Source organism: Harmonia axyridis, chromosome 1 (assembly GCF_914767665.1).
Source record: "Harmonia axyridis chromosome 1, icHarAxyr1.1, whole genome shotgun sequence".
In the NCBI taxonomy this organism is placed as follows: domain Eukaryota; kingdom Metazoa; phylum Arthropoda; class Insecta; order Coleoptera; family Coccinellidae; genus Harmonia; species Harmonia axyridis.
In genome coordinates, this window is record NC_059501.1 from 61,185,117 (window position 1) to 61,205,275 (window position 20,159).

The 20,159-nt window shown below is 31.4% G+C and overlaps 2 protein-coding genes across 2 annotated transcripts; one reads left to right on the forward strand and one right to left on the reverse strand.

The window, feature by feature from the left end:
* Positions 1-64: 64 nt before the first annotated feature.
* Positions 65-10,822, reverse strand: LOC123671191 (exportin-2). The gene is made up of 19 exons (XM_045604909.1): positions 10,600-10,822; positions 10,390-10,535; positions 10,137-10,329; positions 9,721-9,866; positions 8,897-9,097; positions 8,670-8,837; positions 7,813-7,942; positions 7,589-7,752; positions 7,338-7,527; positions 5,600-5,798; positions 5,432-5,535; positions 3,460-3,616; positions 3,308-3,399; positions 3,047-3,252; positions 2,439-2,536; positions 2,209-2,376; positions 1,988-2,150; positions 825-969; positions 65-387 (listed from the first exon to the last, which is right to left on the reverse strand). The coding sequence occupies exons 1-19, from the start codon at positions 10,682-10,684 to the stop codon at positions 233-235; spliced, it is 2,910 nt and encodes a 969-aa protein (XP_045460865.1). The 5' UTR covers positions 10,685-10,822; the 3' UTR covers positions 65-232.
* A 792-nt stretch (positions 10,823-11,614) lies between these two features.
* On the forward strand, positions 11,615-12,902 carry LOC123671198 (PSME3-interacting protein). The gene is made up of 3 exons (XM_045604919.1): positions 11,615-11,821; positions 12,057-12,155; positions 12,210-12,902. Exons 1-3 carry the CDS (start codon positions 11,725-11,727, stop codon positions 12,731-12,733), a joined length of 720 nt encoding a protein of 239 aa, XP_045460875.1. The 5' UTR covers positions 11,615-11,724; the 3' UTR covers positions 12,734-12,902.
* Positions 12,903-20,159: the final 7,257 nt, after the last annotated feature.

Consider the following 20,159-nt stretch of genomic DNA (forward strand, 5'->3'; position numbering starts at 1 on the left):
CTTTTCCACTTGAAAGCTCAAAATGTGTTTTGACAATACATTGGGGTGAATATTAATACAACAGTAATAGATGTAACTTTTATTAAAAATATATCACTAGGAAATCAAAGTTGATAAACAATACATTGATCCACTGGTTCATACCAATAGAACTCAATTCAATTAACAATAGAATTAATTCCTACTCCGTTATCATAAAACTTAAACCTATCGTTAAACAGTCACAAGAGAGTTATACCATCTGTAAATTGAATTTTGAAAAATAAGATTGTAATATAGTTTGAGTTTGCTGATTTGTTTTTGCGATAAGTCCAGGGACGCATCCAGGTTGGGTAGATCCAAATTTAACTAAGTTTTGAACCAAAAATTGCCTAGGCTCACTTATACCTGAAACATTTTATTTTAATTTAGTCATCAATATTTTAATATCAACAAACATCAATGAATGAAATTGAATTTATTCAAAATGATTGATCAATGATTTCTTTTTAAAAATTTCACTCACATATATTTCAACTTCACCTGTATGAAACTGTTGAAAAAAGGTTGAATAAAAAATTCTTTATTATGTAATTTTTCATAATAGACTAAATAGTTTGAATTGTCATGATTATGAATATGTTATTATTCATCCAAAATAGACAAACATAAGTGTTGTCTTAAGCTCCTGCAATCTAATTCAACTATGTAAAAGGGACTAGTGTGTTTGACTTAAAGACAGTGCTTATAAATGAACATCATTGGTTTTGTTTCGTTGATTTCTAACACAGATTATCGTATATCTTGAGAGAAAAAGAGTGATATGGAAAACCATTTAGAATCACCTTGTAACGGGTCTGGCTTGGTATTAGATGCGAAACTCAATTTAGCATTAGTAGTCTGAAATGATGGAGCATCTTCAATTTCTATGTAATGATCATCTGGCAGGGTACTTTCATCGGTAGGCATTTCAAAGAATGATATTAAAGCCTAAAAAAATAAATCGGATTAATGTAGACACTGAATAAATAATAAACAAGTTATGCAACTTTTATTTCTATTTTTCATTTATAACCACTAATCCTCTGAATATGCCGCAAGTATCAGTACATTAAAATGATTATTAATCATTGATGGTGATACTGGTTGAGAGCGCCTTTTTTTTCCCTGAACACAGCATTTTGTCACAATGTCTGTATTTTTCGAATTTTGGGTCGAGTATGGTCCCAAACAATTAGTTTCGACACATAGTGAAATTCAATTCTGTCTGGTCTTCATTGAGATGATAACGCTCAAGCAGAAAAATCTACAAACTTGAAATTTTCAAGTTCATTAATTGGTAAAATTCGATTAGGGACTCCATTTTCAATAAAATTTTTCATTTAGATGTACCATTTTACATCTTATTCGATACCTCATGTTCAACGCGTCTCCAGAACCGAAGAAAATATAAACAGAATATAGAAAACAAAATATCCAATATTTCAACAGATCCTATCGAATCAGGGTTTTCGATTAGATATGAAATAAGTGGGCATTTGTATGGCATCAAATAATAAACAGCATGTTACAATTATTACATAACATTCAATAAATTGAATGTTGTATGTTTCAAGAACAGAATTTATCAGACCTGGAAAAGTTTGGGCAGTTTAAAAATTCCTAACTATCGAGGTCACAATGGATTATTAAATCATCCCTCTAATCATTTGAGGGGCTGTTTTTCTCTAGGTGTACTGTTCGGGACCTATGATTAAAAAACTTTTTGTTGTAGCACAGAAAAAAAGTTAATCTATTTGTGGATCCTTGGTTTCACCAACGCTGTAGCGGCATCGATCTACCTCTACTCATGAACGAAAAACCTATCAAAAACTACTAATTTGGGATACCTGTTCATATACAAACGAAGGACTCGCTCCAATTTCTATACCCATATATACTCAACTCAATTCTGACATATTCGATACATTTTTCACTACACCAAACAATGAAAATAACTTCAACTTACCTGTAAAAGAAGGGGCCAATATTTTCCATATTGACCGTTTACCATCTCTGGGCTCTCGCACAGCAACTTAGTAACTCCACAAGCAACAATTTTCCTTTCAGTATTGCCACATACTTTTTGCAATTCAGTAATAAATAACTTTTCTAACACCATGCCAAACATCCTTGAAAAAAATAATCATAAAAATTTTCAAAAATATGTATATGTAGAGAGAGACTCACTGTGCTTGTATTTCATCTATTGTTGATATTAACTGTTTTGGTGAATACTGGGTAGCATACAAAGAAAAGAAGACAATAATGTTTATAACAAATTTGGTAGTTTTACTAGATGATAACCTCTGGAAGAGCAAAAAGAATATTTGTTTGTTGTAAGGTTCAAGTGCTTCCCTGAAAATGCAAGTATTTTAATATAAATATACATAAGATAGAAGAAAAGATTCAAAACTTACATTGGAAAATGCAGAATCATGTTTTGAAGTAAATGAAAACCTTCATGGTCGTTTGTTTTAGAAGCAATCAATTTCTGGAAAACACCTAAGAATCCAGCCTAAAAGTTAGAATTTTTAATATAATTTTAATTATTTGTATTATGTTCACATTATTTCAATGAATAGAGCAGAAATGAAAATATATGACAAAAACGAAATAGAATTTGTTATTCTAAAAATTAAACAAATATAAGAAAATCATAAATAAATTGATTAAAATCAACAGATCAAAGTTAGTTCTCAAAAACATTTTTCCCTAGAGCCTCTCAACAATCAATAAAACTCCGCCCTTACTTTCGACAACATCGCTAGAATTACCGAGTTAGGAATATAGAATATTTTTATTCTTAGCTTTTGTTAAGTTTCCGGCCTCTCATACGGAAATTGTAAATTTTTTGAGTCAAATAACCGCACAAAAAAAATTCGAATCGAGTTAAATCCCGTGACATTGCCGGCCAGGCTATAGTACCTCTATATGTAATTTTTATGTCGCTACAGAATTGTTAAAAATCAAATGTCTACTCTTATACTAGCATGTTTGGTATTTGGTTAAACAGAAAATAGATTACCAATTTATCCTGGGCAACAACTGCAGGAGCTAAAACTATAGAATATGCGCTAAGCAGTCTGACCAGAGGACTAATATTTGCTGGCCTTTCCCATAGAACAGGCACTAATAAACAAGGAAGCAAAGACATATATGCCTCGGAGATATTCCCTGGTGCTGAATATTCCATCAGTAACGAAAGAATTTGAAATACATAAGGAAGAAATTCTGAAAAATATCGAATTATAATATCATTGAATACACAATTACATATATCTAATACCTTGAATATCTTGTTGAAATATCCCTTGTATAATTGGAAAAAGAATATCTTCGAATGACTGCACTGCTGAATTGTTTGTTTTGCATACAATTCTGTAAGAAAGAGGAACATTGCATAATAAAACTTTCTTAGTGGCAGAATAATTCACTCACTTGATCGCTAGAGACAATGTCTCAAATAAGTAGTGATTGAAATGGGGCCTCGATGGATTCTTTGCCACTAGTTCGACTTTTGCAGTAATTTTCGGCAGAATCACTGCTAGGAAAGGAATCACTTTTTCTTGCAGTGTCGAAAAGGTTCTCATAATAGCTAAAAAATTAATTATTGTAATATTGAAAAATGACCATAATTATCAAACAAAACATTGAATTTAAAAATGACTAGAAATAATATAATACAATGATTTGTAGTGAAAACTTTTGACTAAGTATCATCTCATGATGAAATATCTGAGGATAGGCATCAACTTTGAGACTCATCACATGAATGAAGGGCTCAATCATTTCCTAGTATATTGATTGAAGTTGGTACACATTACGACAAAATTGTTTTAGAATTTTCTGCCTTAAAACAAGAGTTAATTTTCTAACACAATATTTGAAACATTTCTATGCAATTCTTTTAGCAGCAATAACAAAGAATAAGTCATGATTAAACAAATCATATTTTGATAAAATATTGAAGATATAGATTCCTATCTAAGAAAAACGAAAATAAAACATTATAAATCGATTATAAAATGGATTCAGTCCTTACTTGGCGGAAATTCATTATAAATAAAATAAAACAAAATAATTTCCACTGGATTATTTAATTGTTGCTGACAATTAAATAATTCAGTGGAAATTATTTTATTTTATTAGTTCATTCAGATTTCATCATAGTTTGAACCCTTATATTTCCACAAAAAAATTTTTTCTAAGGCCATATTCACAATTAGAGTAAGACGTAACTTGATCTCAACTTTAAGATCAATATATTGTTGGTCACAATGCAGAAAATGACGTTTTTACTTATGGAATTAGAAATTATTTTATGTCCAATTTCCTCCATAACTTTCAAAACCAAACATTGAGTTGATCAATCAATCACAATGAGAATCTTAATACTATGGTGTGGTGCACGTGATTACTGTTCGTTATCTTATAGATTCATCAAAGGTGACAAGCACATTTGTGACGGAGAAACATCTTGTATTTACTGTTTCATTGATAACAACATAATATGTAACTAAATATTAAATATGGAAATGGGCCTGATTAGATCTTTAACGTTGAACAGAATAAAATCGTTTAGATTTATAGTATTTTAACCTCAGAGGAAAGAAAAGATAGAGGTGCCTTATAGCATTTGTTGACATCGCTATAACATTTTTGTTTACAAACACTTATGATGTACTGCGTTGGCATTCTGAGGAAGAAGTAATCTTTTCTCCGTTTTGTGGCATAGATGTTTTGCGAATATTCTGAGGATTTGGCAACACGGGTCTGTTGTTGTTATTGCATGTGTCAACTAGAGGTGCGTTAAGGGTTAACTGTTCATTTTAATTTCACGTTTGTAATCGGCGTTATTTCATACAAGTTTGTGAATTTTAAGTTACATATTGTTAATTTTAATCATGGTAAATACTCGAAAAACATTTATAGTGTGTAAAACATCGGAAATGAAAACCTAACCTATCATAGGTTAGTTCACGTTTTGAGTCCATAGGCGTAGAATATATCTCGTCTATGGCGTAGTATTTGTGAGATATCGAAAACTTAATTCAATGCTAACATTTGTAGGTTTCCTTCAAATAGAGAATTTAGCAAAATATGGTGCCACGCAAATGAACAATTTGCCGAAATATGCATATGTTTGTTCCAAACATTTCAGCACCGAAAACTCAATAAGAGGCAGTAAGAGAACCATTGACTACGCCACTGAAATGTTTACCGCCCCTCTAGTTGTCAATTTTGCAGGTTTGTTGTTGTCCTATCTCACTTTATCATCATGCTGTTGCAATTGATTACAATACAACGCTATTTACTTCTGAGGGCACCTCTATCTTTTCTTTCCTCTGAGATTTTAACATTTAATAGAATAAAATCATTTTCATGTTATTATTTTAAACTGATCAATTACCTCTCATTACATATTCATTTTCTTCAGATACAGGTCTCTCTAGTATGCCAAACAAGTTGTTTAATAATTCTCCAGCAACGGGTTCTAGTTGTTCCTTTGTAACACTGCAAAAAAAAACAATCAACCTGCGTTTATTACTAAGAAATACAAAAAAATAAGACCACTCACACGATCACATTATTAGCGTTCTTCAATAACAAAATCTTATCCACTGTAGATGCAGCATATGTATGTACTACTGCACTTTCGCTCACCATATGATTAATCAAACTTGGAAGAGTAGAAATAACCATATCATTGGGCAAGATTGATCTGAATGTCATTAAATATTTAATTGCATCTGCTCTTATTACTGGCAGCTCATCAACTGAAAAGTCATGATTTTCTCTATATTAAATGAATGTAGCTCAATAAACAGTCCTGTATTAGTAGCTTTTTATTTCTTAGATTCAAGAGAAAAAAATTACAGGATGATTGTATTTGGTTCATTATTTTTTATAATAAACCCTGAAATCAAATTTCACCATAAAATTATTTTTTATTAACCTAGGTATCTGGTGACTCAAACATATTAATAGTTTTTTAAGCTTCCTTCCCCTCTTCTGAATGTGACTAAAAGTGTGAAATTATAACGATCAAGTTTGAACTACAACATTTCAATATGATTTACAAAGCAAGTGTTTTCACGATATTAGGACAGTTAGTGTATAAGAGAATTTAGAAGAGATACGAGGGCTACTATTTATGTATTGAGAATTGGCATCACTGATATTGCCAGGTGAAATCTGATATTGACATCGTAAAGTTTGAAATTTGTTGTGTTATAAGTACTCGTAACGTTTTGACATACGAGCACAATTTTTGTTGTTTACAGTAAATTGAAAATTTCATCTCTGCCAAAATGTGGATTTTACTTGTGAAAATTTTCAAGCTATGAAAATTATGACTTTTGACGTGGTCTAACTTAAGAAAAATGCATCTATCAACTAAATTCAACTAAACTTCGTGGATAACGATTTTCATCGCCTGAAGGCCTTCTATATATCTGTTTCAAATGATGGTTCAATCGCATGCAAAAGTGTATAGATATTAAAGGCGGTTATTTTGAAAAGCAATTAAAATATTTTGCTTCAAAATCACTTGTTTATTTTTTGTATTCTCAATTCATAAATAGTAACTCTTGTATTTATTTTCCTTTACCAAAATGCAAATACTGGAAGTCATGATTCTGAAATAACCAGCCAAGATCATTGAAGCTTTTTTTTTCTTCTAATCTTATCATCATTGATTTCTAAGAGGAAGAACATACAAAAAGTAAAAGAAGTACAATTTCCAAGTGTGTAATATCATACGATATTAATTATCTATCTGGTTAATGTATCGGCAAACCGCCATCAACCATTGTCAAACAGAAGATTTCCACGTTATTACGTAGGAATCATAATCGAAAGTAATCCAAGAAGAATGCACGCCATCGAAGGAGAGTAGCGATATACCGGTTTCACCCTTGTTAGGGATCATCCGTACCGCATAACTCAACCCAAGATGACGAACAAACGAAATAGCAGGCACCTTATTCACTACCAAGTGTCAGCCATTTTTATTCATTAGATTTCTAAGAGATTTTTTTAAAATAATTTGATTACTTCAACTTGTTAATAGTATTCTAACCAATTTCTCATTTACATTAGTGATGGGACGAGTCGTATAATTCTTAACTCGATCGAGTTAATGGAGTTGAACAGCTCGAGTTGCCCATCGCTAATTCAGATTCACCTGATTAAAAAAATTGAATAGAATGGAATGAATATATCAAAATCAAACTGTGATCATTTCAGGGAGAATTGGAAAATTTTTTCAAGGGGTTTTTATAGAAAGTAACAAACCAAAATCATAGATTTCTTACCGTTTGGTTGTTGTAGCTCTGGAATAATATGTTCCTGAAAAAATTGTGGAATAGATACCAGCTGACTTGTTTGTGTTACTCCTCGCTTTTGAGTAGAACCCCGACTGACTAATGACGTAACTAAATAAAGAGCTGCATCCTTACTTCTCCAATTCTCTTTACGATTTTCATTATATTTTTGCATCATGACCTATGGTTGTATTGAAAAATAAGTTGAGATGATTCTTATAAATTTAATCAATATTGTTTACCTGTAAATACTGTCCAAATATATGCATTATCCTCTCTTCAAAATTAAGGCTCAATGTATTAACTAAATCACATGCTGCCCTTCTCCTGGTATCAATATCAGATCCTTCAATATCTCTTCTTATGTACTCTTCTGGATTATCTTCGAAAAGCTCTTCATCTGATGCTAATTTATTTAAAAATTCAGTATGAATGTCATACGTAAATTAAACAAATAAATATTTACCTCTAAACTGAATATTGGGAATTATAACTTTTTCACAAATACTGCTCAAAACATTATGATCTTCAAAGAGATTTTTATAGTGAGGTCTTTCAGCAACTGTTGACAAAAACTGTAAAGCATTTGACACTAGCTGAAACAAAAATTATAAATCAAACTTTTGAAAATACCCTGCATATATGAGGTGTTTAAAAAAGATGCGGCAATATTGAAGAGGGTGATTGCCCAGGTCATTATACAAAAAAGTTCCTATAAACATAGGTCCGCAAATTCTTGGTTATCGATCTACAGCGTGTTTAATTAAAAAAAGGAGTAAAAATTAGATTTTTCTAAAACGGCTTGTCACAGGCTTTTTTTCAAGAAAAGAACGCTGATTTCTCTAAAAATAAAAATATGTTTTTATACTTTGTTCAATTGTGAAGAGAAAAGCTATCCTAACTTTTTATCGTACGACGTACCGTTTTTTTAATAATGAAAATATTATAGTGCATGTCCATTTATTACAGTAAAAGATTTTTGAAGAACAGGTGTCTCCACAGATAAAATGACATGCCTAAAATTTCATTATGATATCTCAAGCCGTTTTGGAAAAATCAATTTTATACTGTTTTTTTTTTTTTATTGATCTTAAACACGCTGTAAATCGGTAACGAAGCGTTTGTGGACCTAAAATTTAAGAAAATATTTTTGTATAAAATGACCTGGGCAATCACCCACTTTAATATTGCCACATCTTTTTTAAACACCCTGTATGATGTTTTTATACAGCTGGTTTTTTTGTCAGGCCATGTAATTTATAGTAATAAAAATGTTTTTTTTTGTGTATATGAATAAATTATTTATATTTACAATTTACTTACCAAATCATATTTTGGCTCCAATCCAGTAGATATCAACAAATTCCAGACGTCGGTCACAAATGTGGGTAAATAAGGTTTGAATTCTTCATCATATTTTTGAGCATACAAAGCAATATTATCACATACTTGAGACTTCAATTGCTCCATTACTCCAGCTTCTTCGGGATTCTTAAATAACAATCAATATGTAAATTAAAATTAAAATAAATTAAAATAGCATTACATACATGACTTTCTAATCCTTGGACATTTGATGTCAGTAATGTATGGAAATTAGTCATCCATGTTTCCATACTATCTTCAAAGAACTCGGGAAGATCTTGATAATTCAAGGAAAAAAATACTTTACAGATCAACCCCAATGAACTATATATTACCTTGAGAGCATTGAGGTCATTGGCATGAGTTTGTGCCAATTCAATTGTTGCCTAGAGGAAAGATGTATATTTTTTAATTCCATTAATTTAAAACCCAACCATTATCAAAAAAATATGATTTTGTTGAACCCAATATTTTTTTTATATTGCACTGTAAATCCGTCCATCATAAAATATAAACAGCTACAATTGCGTAATACCTTACCCAATAGATGGAAAAGATATGATGGTATATCAATAATCTAATAATACAGGGTGTTCCTGAATTGAAGGTACAAGCAAAAATGAGAGAAAAAACTTGGATAATTGCAAAATAACAGTGCTAGGTTTCAGCTTAATTTTTTTCTTTGTAATGTTAAAGTCAATGGTCTCCACTGCACAAATACGTACTATTAGATAATTGGACCATAATTTCCACAAAATTTTGTAATTAGCTTTTGGCACACATTTTGATAAATAACTTTTCATTGCCAGAAACTACAGCAATTTCAGCTAATCAAAACATCTTGTAGGTAAGAGAGTGGTCATTTCAAATTTTTCGTTATAATTTTGTGTATATAAAATAAATCTTATCGATTTACAGTTCAGCATATTAGCAGCCTCTTTAAACAGTAGAAGCAAATCATCTGAATCTATAATACTAATATGTTATATAATCAAAACATTTTACTTACAACTAATAAATTTGTGAGAGGTTGAGCTATTTTCTCTAATACATATTTTATCTCCGTCCATAGTTCATTCGAAGGAAATTCATATCTATATTTTTTAAACAATGAATGTCCAGTTCTCAATATTCCATTAATGATGTGAAAATCTCCTGAAGATGAATATAATATGGTCAAGTTCAAACTAAGTTAATAGATTATTTATTCAAAAATAAATTAAAATAAATAAAATATTAGAAAATTCTAAGTTAAATTATAGTGGAAATGAAAACAAAGGATCATAAAGAATTATTTCAAAGTAGAAATAAGGGAATTAACTTAAACAAATTTAGGAGTAGCTCCAAGAATAATAAATTGAAGTTCAAACTAGAATTTCTTGAACAATGATCACTCATTTTCTTATAAGAAATACCTGTACATACCTGTAGCAAAATTTTCAACCATCTGTGTTATCAATTCTGGCCATTTAAGAGGAAAGTCCGTACTTCCAATCACACTTATAGCCTCACTCAATTGTTTTTGTATTGCTTCTGGGGAATTCAACATAAGCCTTACAATTAAATTCTTTATTGCTAAACGATCATTTGCATGAATATGATCAGGTTGGTCCTCTTCCTGAAATTCAAGATATGGTTGGACGATGTAAAGGATTAATAAATTATACTATAAACTTACACATTTCCAATTTCTTTTTACATAATTCTTGAAAGCTATTGCACCAGCAATACGAATGTTCATTTCAATTTCATTTTTATGAACAAGATCCAGTAAAAGAACTGGATAATTCAAATTTACTTCCACCCCTTCCAAAAATTTTTCAGCTATTGCAAAAATGATTCAGATGTTAATAAAAATTAGTTAAAATATAGGGAGAAAAATATTTACCCGGTCTCCTAACGTTAACATCGGGACTAAGAGTATGTTGCAAGTACTGTCGGAGAGTGAGTAAATTTTCTTCATTTATTTCCATTTTTCATATGAATGTACGAATAGATATAATAATTCGAATTCAATTAACAGCAACAAAATAAATAATGTTCAACTTATTATGGCGGGTGTTTTCAACTAGTAAAGACTGGAAATATGATTAGGTTAGGGCACAGAAACATCAGGTAAAAAATAGATCATGATTCATGATCCTCAAGAACAAACAAAACCATAGAATAGAGATTAATACGCAATGATTTACAACTAATGTTCATTAATTCTAATCAGAAAAGATCTTTCTGTTTGCCCAATATTTACTTTTCACTTTTTGGTAATAATCACAGGTTAACTTAAAGAGGGTGACTTGAATTAATATGTATAGGTAAAATAATATCTTACTACGGGATCTACTAGGTAACTGACTTTGTTTTAAAAACTTTAAATTTAATGATTAGACAAAGACTTAAAATAGTATAAGATTTTGTAAAATAATCCGTCTACACTCTACACCCAATGTTTTATCGATAAACGAAAATAGAAAGGAACGTCTACGATATTTCGGAAATCGGGAGGTATCTCAGAAAAATCGGCAGATTTTTCAAATTTGAAACTTTGTTCGCTTTTCATTAATGAAGGCAGCGAACACGAATTTTCAAATAGTGGCGGTACAATACCTCTCCACTATGATCACCTACTGTGAACTCTCTATTGAGTTCACTGCCTAAATATAAAACAAAATATAAAGCAGAATAGCACCTCAAACAATCCACAATTCGATACCAATTTAGTAGGTTGCTAATTTAGCATCCAGACAGTTGAGATTCTTTAACTTGCCAATTTAAATCTAATGAATTGACAATTATCGAAGAACATAAGAAGATATCTGATAAATGAGTCAGCGCTAGAAAATAAGAAAAATTCTAATATCCAATTGTTATCTGTGATCATGTAATCTGTCAATGAAAATGTAAAATAAAGACTAAAGAGGTTAAAAAGTTGTTGGTTTCGGGTATCACTCTATCTTCAAAACAGTAATCATTATTCTTGATTATTATTGAATTGTTCATTCTTAATTCTACTAGAATGAGTTCAGGTTTCGTAACTGAATCAGAAATAGTAGAGGCGAGAAAAAAACGCCAAGAAGAATGGGAAAAAGTAAGAAAACCAAGTGATCCTATAGGTAAGGGTTGACCCTGTATACAAAATATAATTTTTCATAATTTATAAATGATTGTGATGTGCAGTGGCCTTTGAAATATTCTTTATTGATTTACAATTAACACTTAATACACTGATAAAACGGTACAATAGGGTTAGACCTATTTAGAGGGCCTCTAAATAGTTCTAACCCCGTATTAGAACTATTCAGAGGCCTTCTAAATAACTATTTAGAACCTGTAAAACTTCTGCTATAGAAATGCCTGAGGAACCTTATGACTCTAGAAGTTTATTTGATAGACTACAAGAACAGAAACAGAAAAAGGAATTAGAATATGAAGAAGCACATAAATTGAGTAAGAATTTAAGAAAAATAGAAAATCCAATTTCTATATTGGTTTTTGTTCCAGAAAATATGATAAAAGGCTTGGATGATGATGAAATAGAATTTCTAGATCTTGTTGATCGAACAAAAATGGCAGCTGATAGAAAAAAAGAACTAGAAGAAGAAAAAGAACTGAGTGATTTCAGAAATAGAGTAGCTGTATTACATGAAAAAACTCTTGATCAAAAAATTAATGAAGAAAGTATTATCAATAAGGTTAAAACTCCTCAAAAATCAAGTATTTCACAGCAACAAAAATTATTGAAAGGTGCCATAGTTACCAGGAAACGGAAACTCTCTGAAAATGGTCAAAATAATGTTGATTTAAATGGTAAAAATGCGGAAAAAGGTCAAAATAATGGTGAAGCAATACCTAAAATTCAAATTATTGCACCTCAAAGTGGATTGAAGTGTATCGGAGTTTTACCCGGCATAGGTTGTTATACAGAATCCTCCGATGAAAATAGTTCAGATTCAGAAATTGAGGCATCACCAAAACAAATTGATTTAGTTGGCCGTCAAATTAAAAAAGATGATAAAGAATCATGATAAACTACAATTTTGAGGATTTATTCGCATAATTGGATATCTAATTTTTTGAATGGTCAAAAAGATCAGAATTGAATTTGAATGTTTTCTTAATTTAATTAGGGATTAAACTATTATACTATGTAAATTTTTAATTATGTTTAATGTAATTATATGTACATTAAGTTTTCCTGTCATTCTTATTATCAGAATTACATTTCAATGAACTAGGGAAATAGAAGAAAACTATTTTTGGTTACATTGCAATTTTTCAAAATGTGTATAATTTCATTTCTACAATATAGGTATAATCTTAATTTTTCAGTTTCAAAAATAAGCCTTTGATATGCTTGAATAATGGAAAAGAAAAATTTCTATGATTCATCTAAATTTATTATATCCCCCTTCAAAGCAGGCCAATCCTAAATTATACATCAACACCAACACAAATGATCTATATACTGAAAATGGTTGCCTCAAGATGATAATTTGAAATACCTCGTCTTTTCTTTAAGATTGGATATTCATTGCTACCATCATCATATTCTACTGAAGTTGGCTATCTCAATATATCCAAATCAACAAAATTGGATGATGTATAAGAATTAGAACCTTCAAATTTTCCACATAGGGTCTAAAAAAGTGACCTTATTTTGAAATATAAAATAAACTCTTCATCGGAGTATATTTTAAATGAGCAGTGAGATTCAAAACCAGAGTAATTCGATCCAAAATACTATTGAAAATTTCAAGAATTCGTAACTCCAATTCCTAAGCTATAAGTTCTAGGGCCATGTGGTTTCAGAATCCTCGTAGCAATATATTTTTTAATTTTCATGATTATATTTGGATGAGTTTTAAGGAAATAGTTGTTTCCAAGATTGTTTCTTTCAAAATTCAAGAATCATGTTCTCTAACCAGGAGAATCAATACAGGGTGTAACCGTCTTTATACCAAATGACATTTCTTTTCTTGTCCGATTTCAAAGATTTATTATGGAAATATAATAAATCAAATGAAAAAATCCGTCTGCCATACCAAGCTTTTTCTTGAAACTACAGGAGCTATTTGCATGAAATTTGGTATAAAAATTGGTTTTTGCATCAAGTCAAAAACCGAGCAGTCAAGAATGAAAAAAATCTCAAAAATTGGGCAACACTTGAGAATGGAATTGAAAACATGTATTGCCACAATGCTCCTATATATAATATTTTTCTTTCTACTACAATGCGTCTTGGCCAAGTGATCTACCTTAAAACGTGCGTCAAAGAATTGTTTTACAAAATGATCAAATTAAAGATTCCCGCAATAATTGTCAAATAAATACATTCCTACATCACCCAATATCATATAAAAAATCTCGCATATTTATAAAAAAAAAATGGAAAATACAATCAAGGTAGCGAAAATATAAGAAGTTAACTGAAAATAAATAGCCATCAAATTATTTCTAAAAACTATCAAATATCTAGGTATAGAACTAGATAATAGATTCCATTACCACATCAAAAACGTCCTTGCTCGCGGTTACGTAGCAATTTTTTATAATCCTTTTTCCCTTATTATGCAGGAAAAGACGTTTGAATCAAAGGAATGAAGCTCCCAATCACAAATCAATAATCCAACCTCTACATATACCGGGTGATTTTTTAAGTTGAATCAGTTAAAAATCTGAAAAAGCAAGCATCTTATGGAAAAATGTTTCCAATATAAGATTAATGGTTTTGAGGGGAAAAAGTCAACTTATGCACCAAAGTCCAAGCTATTCCATTTCTTTCACCCTTTGTATGGGGATGGAGGAAAACATTAGAATTTTAAATAGGAACCCCAGTTTTATAGAGCTGATTCGTATTATACGGCGGAAAATACAAAAATTTTGTACCAACAATTATTTTTCACGTCGCAGATGGCTCTGTAATCAAATTTGAATTTTCCGGCTGAATCATTAGAATATACAGGGTGTTTCCTAAACATGCGGCAAAAATTCAGGGGGTTGTTCCTTGGACTATTTTAAGCATGTTTTGTCCTTGGATGATTTTTGAAAAACCTCTTTGTTTCGAAGATACAGGGCGAACAACATTTTTCATATTTTTAAAATTAATAATAGTTTAAATAAAAATGCGTACCGCACTGTATTTACTAAGTAGGTACAATTTATTTTTAAATTTGTTTAACAACATTCCAATTACTAAAAACGGCCAGTTTTTTGACTAAAAATTGCTAATACATCACAAAACGAATTCAAATGAAAATCGTGTTTAATCTGTATTCCTTTACCATCTGCACTTATCAATTTTTAGTCAAAAAACTGGCCGTTTTTAGTAATTGGAATGTTGTTAAACAAATTTAAAAATAAATTGTACCTACTTAGTAAACACAGTGCGGTACGCATTTTTATTTAAACTATTATTAATTTTAAAAATATGAAAAATGTTGTTCGCCCTGTATCTTCGAAACAAAGAGGTTTTTCAAAAATCATCCAAGGACAAAACATGCTTAAAATAGTCCAAGGAACAACCCCCTGAATTTTTGCCGCATGTTTAGGAAACACCCTGTATATAATCATTCACATGAAATTTTAGTCGTCAATTGTCCAGATTGGTTGAAACGTTCTACGCATAAATATATAAGGCTTGACGGAGATTTTTACTAAATTCTTTTTAAAATAGATACATTTTTCGTTTTTTTTTCTTATTTCAATTGAAATACATCCTTTTTAATTCAATTAATGGGTAAAATTTGAATCAGAAGCACCAAGAACAAATATAATTTCGCCATTTCCGAATGATTAACGGTAGTACATGTACTGAAAATAAACAGTTCAGCAGGAAAGGTCAGAATTTCATGTGAATTACTCAGTAGAAGGGATACGTTATGGACTTTCGGACGGAAAATTTAAATTCGATTATAGAGCCATCTGGGATGAATCGTGAGAAACTGAATTTTTTGTTATAGAATAGGAATCTGCAATAAAAAATGGGGAAGTTGAACTCGTCCCCAACAAAGGCTGAAAAGTAAATGTAATTTAAATTTTCCATCTGAACAACCTTAACGTATCCGTTCCATTAATCATTCACATGAAATTCTGACCAGTGGCGTTGCTAGACAGGGGCCCGGGCCACCTTTTTTTTATGGAGAGAAATCCACCTTATGAACACCCAACAAATCTCGACAAATATAAAACACCTGTCGACACCTGCTGGGTAGTGTGAGGCTCTCCTGAAGGGAATACTCACTAAAAACCTCCATTACACCTCCGCCGAACCCGTAGAGAAAGGTTCCAAGGACACCAACCTTCCTCATACGCATTCAGCCTCAGTGCGGACGGCTCACCAAGGGTTTGGTACTCTACGGCGGAATGTCCTTCTTGTTTCACGCTGTCCTACCCTAAGAAGTATGGGAAAGGCAGAAGCAATTCGTTAAAGGTGGCTGAGTCATTCAACAAGTAACCTAAAAAGCGTAAGACAACTACCCATCAATGATCTCCCTCGTTCCGTGGGTTCCCACATAGCTCTGATTACGGAACTCAAGCCTGGGGTAATTCCCCACATGGACTTGGTCGGCAAGCCTCCCCCCTTCGAACTTAATCTTCCACGAGGAGACGCCTCCTCTTGACCCTGGTCTTGAGAACTTGCACAACTAACGCAAACCCTAAGTCCCCACAGCATAGGATCAGCCTCAGTTTGTGCAGGGAAGTTTAGGGATGGGGGTTTTAAGGGTGAGTTTAGTAGTTTTGACTGTAAGCAGTGGAGTTGAGCAGGGTACTAACATACTTCTTCGTTATCCTCGTTTCCTAAGATTCGAGGTCATTGAAGTCATAGTTACTCCTCGAATAGTGTACCGAGAATTACACTGATGGTCCTAAACTGGCGCCCGCGGAAACATAAGTAGCCCCGCCTATTTTACCACGTACTCACAGCCAAAAGTTGGCATCTTCTTGCTTCCTTCTCGGCCTCTTGTGTCTCGTTCTGCTAGACCTGTCAATTATTTCCACCTACCTTTATGGCCTCTGTCTGGTCGGTTCTGCGCCTCTATCTCCTCTTTAGTGGACCCGTTCTCTTCTCGTGTTGCTCGTTCTGCTGAATCATGTCGTTTGGAAAGGTAGAGATTATAGGATGTTCTTAGGGATGGGCGAGGTATTGGCAGAAGTGTGGTGTTTGGGGAACATGGCATTGTTGAGGTATGGGGAATGTTGCAGGCTGGGATTAGCCACGCCACATACATTTTCTGTGGACAGTCTTAGTTTCACTGTCTACTTCACAGTAGGCAGTTACTTCAAGCCCTTCCACCACGACACGGGGCTGACCTCGGAAGAGGGCCTGGGCCACCCTAAATTTTACTGCCAACCCCCCCCCCCCCTAAAATATCGCATGTGCAAAAAAAGTGAATTTAACGTAAACATATTTGATGAAAATGAAATGGCGCAATTGTTTATTCTTGGTGTTCTGGTTCAAAATACCCACTAATTGTTGAGGATACGTGTCAATTGAAAAAAAAATATCTCTGTTTAGTTGGAATCTAATGAAAATCTTTTTTAAGCCGTATCCTTATGCGCAGAACGTTTTCCATCGTTTCAAGGAATAGTAAATGATTAATGAAACGGATACAATATTAGTTGCTCAGAAGGAAAATTTAAATTCGATCACATACTTTTGTGACGAATCGTGAAAAATAATTTTTGGAACAAAATTTTTGTGTTTTTTGTCTTCGATACAAATCTGCATTAAAATACTGAAACTCCTATTGAAATTCCAAAGTGACCCCCCTGCCTCCACAAGGCTGAAGGAATGGAAGAGGTTGTAACATAAGTGAACTTCCCCGCCTCAAAACCATTAAATTTGCATCCGAAACATTTTCCATATATGTAAGATATTTCTTTTTCGAATTCTTAACATATTCAACTTGAAAAAACCACCCGGCGGTTAATTTTGTAGAAATATGTTATTACTAGGTTATGAGATTCAACATTGAATTATCTTGATGAGCAGGTTTCTTATTCTCCTGCAAATATGTTCAAATAAATAATTATAAATTATACGATACTATACTACATTTTCCAGTTGAATTTCATTTCTATGTCTATGGGACTTTTTATTCTTGAAATCATACTGGGAAAACCCAGTATAACAATCGAAATTGGTAATAAAAAAATTATTTCGAGTAATTTGGTTCAAACTTCGTTATTAAACCTCTTTTTCTCACATTACAGATGATTACAATGTGTAAACGTTGTTGTGAAAAAATTTTTTTTTTCGATTACTACCCCCAAAAAAAAAAAGATCTACGCCCTTGGTCGAATTGGACGTTCGGATGAGAAAATATTAAAATAATATGATTTAAATGATCTAGAATTGATTAAATGTAGATACGTCCTTCAATTCATTTTATCAAGTTCATTCATTTGGTAATTACCAAATCTTAGACAATATTACGATGACTACCTATAATATCGATTCATTGTTATGGTAATTTTCACGTTCCTACATTTAATTATCGAAATACTACAATGGAATATGAATCAACACAAAATTGTTCTATACTTTCGCTAAATGAATATGTAAAGGTATACCATATGTTAATTTAAGTTACTAATAGCTGCTTCAATAATTTTCCTTACAACATATTGGATTATCCTTTCTACGACAAAATTTTGGAAGAGCTCAGAAAAAATGCAATAAAAATATTCTTAGTTTGAAATTTGTAAAATATGGAAAGAATAAATCTTATAGTTTATTATTTCATCCCTTCTCACCGAATCAAGGAATTCGACAAATCATTTTGCGCGAGAAAATATAAGATTTATTTGGTTTATGTTTTGCAATCGTATAAATATAAATTAAGAGTCGAGCGTTCATTCCTCGCCAATTTTCACTGCACCCTTGGAGACCACAGACGGACAGAATCGAATTTGAGGACAGCTTCGTCAACAGTGACTACAATAAATGAAATGATTAATGAATGCTCAAACGCTCCTGAGGTGACGTGAGTGCTTTCCTAATTTTTTTCATTAATTTCATCTATCGTATCTTGGTTTTATCATTTTGAATTTTTTTAGTCCAACCTCAAAACCCCTTATTTTAAAAAGCGCTTTCTTTAAAAATATTCCACAATATAAAAAGGGTATTAGAGGAAAACTCAAAGTCTTTATAAGATCGACATTGCTTTTTAATTTGTACATAGACATTGGTTTTTGTTTTATTGGAATAAATATATTCTTGAAATTCAATGCGTTATTATTTATAAATAATTTTGAGTTCACTTGTCTGAAGACAGCTATATCCATTTCAAAAATATATCGTATTCTTTACAAAATCAGTTTTCGAACAAAGGTACAGTATTCTGTTATTTTTAATGAATCATGGGCTGAAGGACCCTAGGTCGATGGCCATTTGTTTAGAGGCATTAAATAACAGTTACTACTACATAATAAAGTGCCTAATGAAGCTTTTTCAAGTATATTTATAATGTAAAAATGAAATACAAATTTGAGTTGAAATTCTCAAAGTGGAAAAAATAATCGATATTTTTGTTCAGAATTTGATATCTATAGAGCCTAATTTTTTATATTTACTTTTGTATGATCTTTGTATCTCTGATGGTAAAAACATTATAAGAAATTCCAAAAATCGAGAACAAGATTTATCTACATCTAAAAAAAAATTGATTTTCCAATTTCGACCTCTTTTTTATGTACAGATATTGAATCGATTATTGTATTGTCCTTCTTAGTGATTATTGTCATTTAACATTATCTCCTAAGACCATGTTTATAAGCTACACATCGATATTTCAACAGTATAACAATGAGAATCTAGTGTTCATCCGCTCATTTCATAACAGGTAGTTATAATAAATACTTCAAAATTGAATACATCTAAAATAAAAACAAATAGGCTTCGCAGCCTGGAAGACATTGGATTATACATTCTCTAAAAACTTTCTAAGCATTTTCCTCAATATTTACATTATTTGGAAGACATATTTTTTTTGGTTCAAATACAGGTCATAACTGAGGAATTCTCAGAATTCTCGATTAAACACACAAATATCGAGTAGTTACACAATATAAATATAGTCAACTTTTTGATGCAGAATACATGACGTATTTAATTTTGATAAAATAACGATATTTCAATATAATGCAATCTTCTTTTATCATCTAAGATATGTATTTGTTTATCATGTTTTATAGACACGATAATTGATTCCTAAATCTTTCAGATTTAGATTAGGTAAGTATAAGGTATCATTTTCATCGAATGTCGACTGAAAATGAAATCATCAAATATTCATGTTCATCATCCCTAAGTAACATCAAAAAGATTGATTCTTAAATTATTCAAGTTCATTCCTAAAAGGAGTAGGTATCCCTCTTCATTAATTATTTGAGTTCATTCCCGATTGAGTGTCGATGGAGAATTATACTCATTCAATTTGAGGATTTATT

What these genes read in the sequence shown, in the direction of transcription:
- LOC123671198 (XM_045604919.1), top strand. Translation starts at nt 11,725, where the DNA reads ATGAGTTCAGGTTTCGTAACTGAATCAGAAATAGTAGAGGCGAGAAAA. An exon ending in AAAACCAAGTGATCCTATAG is followed by an intron (nt 11,822 to 12,056) that starts GTAAGGGTTGAC and finishes CTTCTGCTATAG; the next exon opens with AAATGCCTGAGGAACCTTAT. An exon ending in TGAAGAAGCACATAAATTGA is followed by an intron (nt 12,156 to 12,209) that starts GTAAGAATTTAA and finishes TTTTTGTTCCAG; the next exon opens with AAAATATGATAAAAGGCTTG.
- LOC123671191 (XM_045604909.1), bottom strand. Translation starts at nt 10,684, where the DNA reads ATGGAAATAAATGAAGAAAATTTACTCACTCTCCGACAGTACTTGCAA. An exon ending in TTGTTGCCCAGGATAAATTG is followed by an intron (nt 2,537 to 3,046) that starts GTAATCTATTTT and finishes TCTAACTTTTAG; the next exon opens with GCTGGATTCTTAGGTGTTTT. An exon ending in ATTGGCCCCTTCTTTTACAG is followed by an intron (nt 970 to 1,987) that starts GTAAGTTGAAGT and finishes TTATTTTTTTAG; the next exon opens with GCTTTAATATCATTCTTTGA.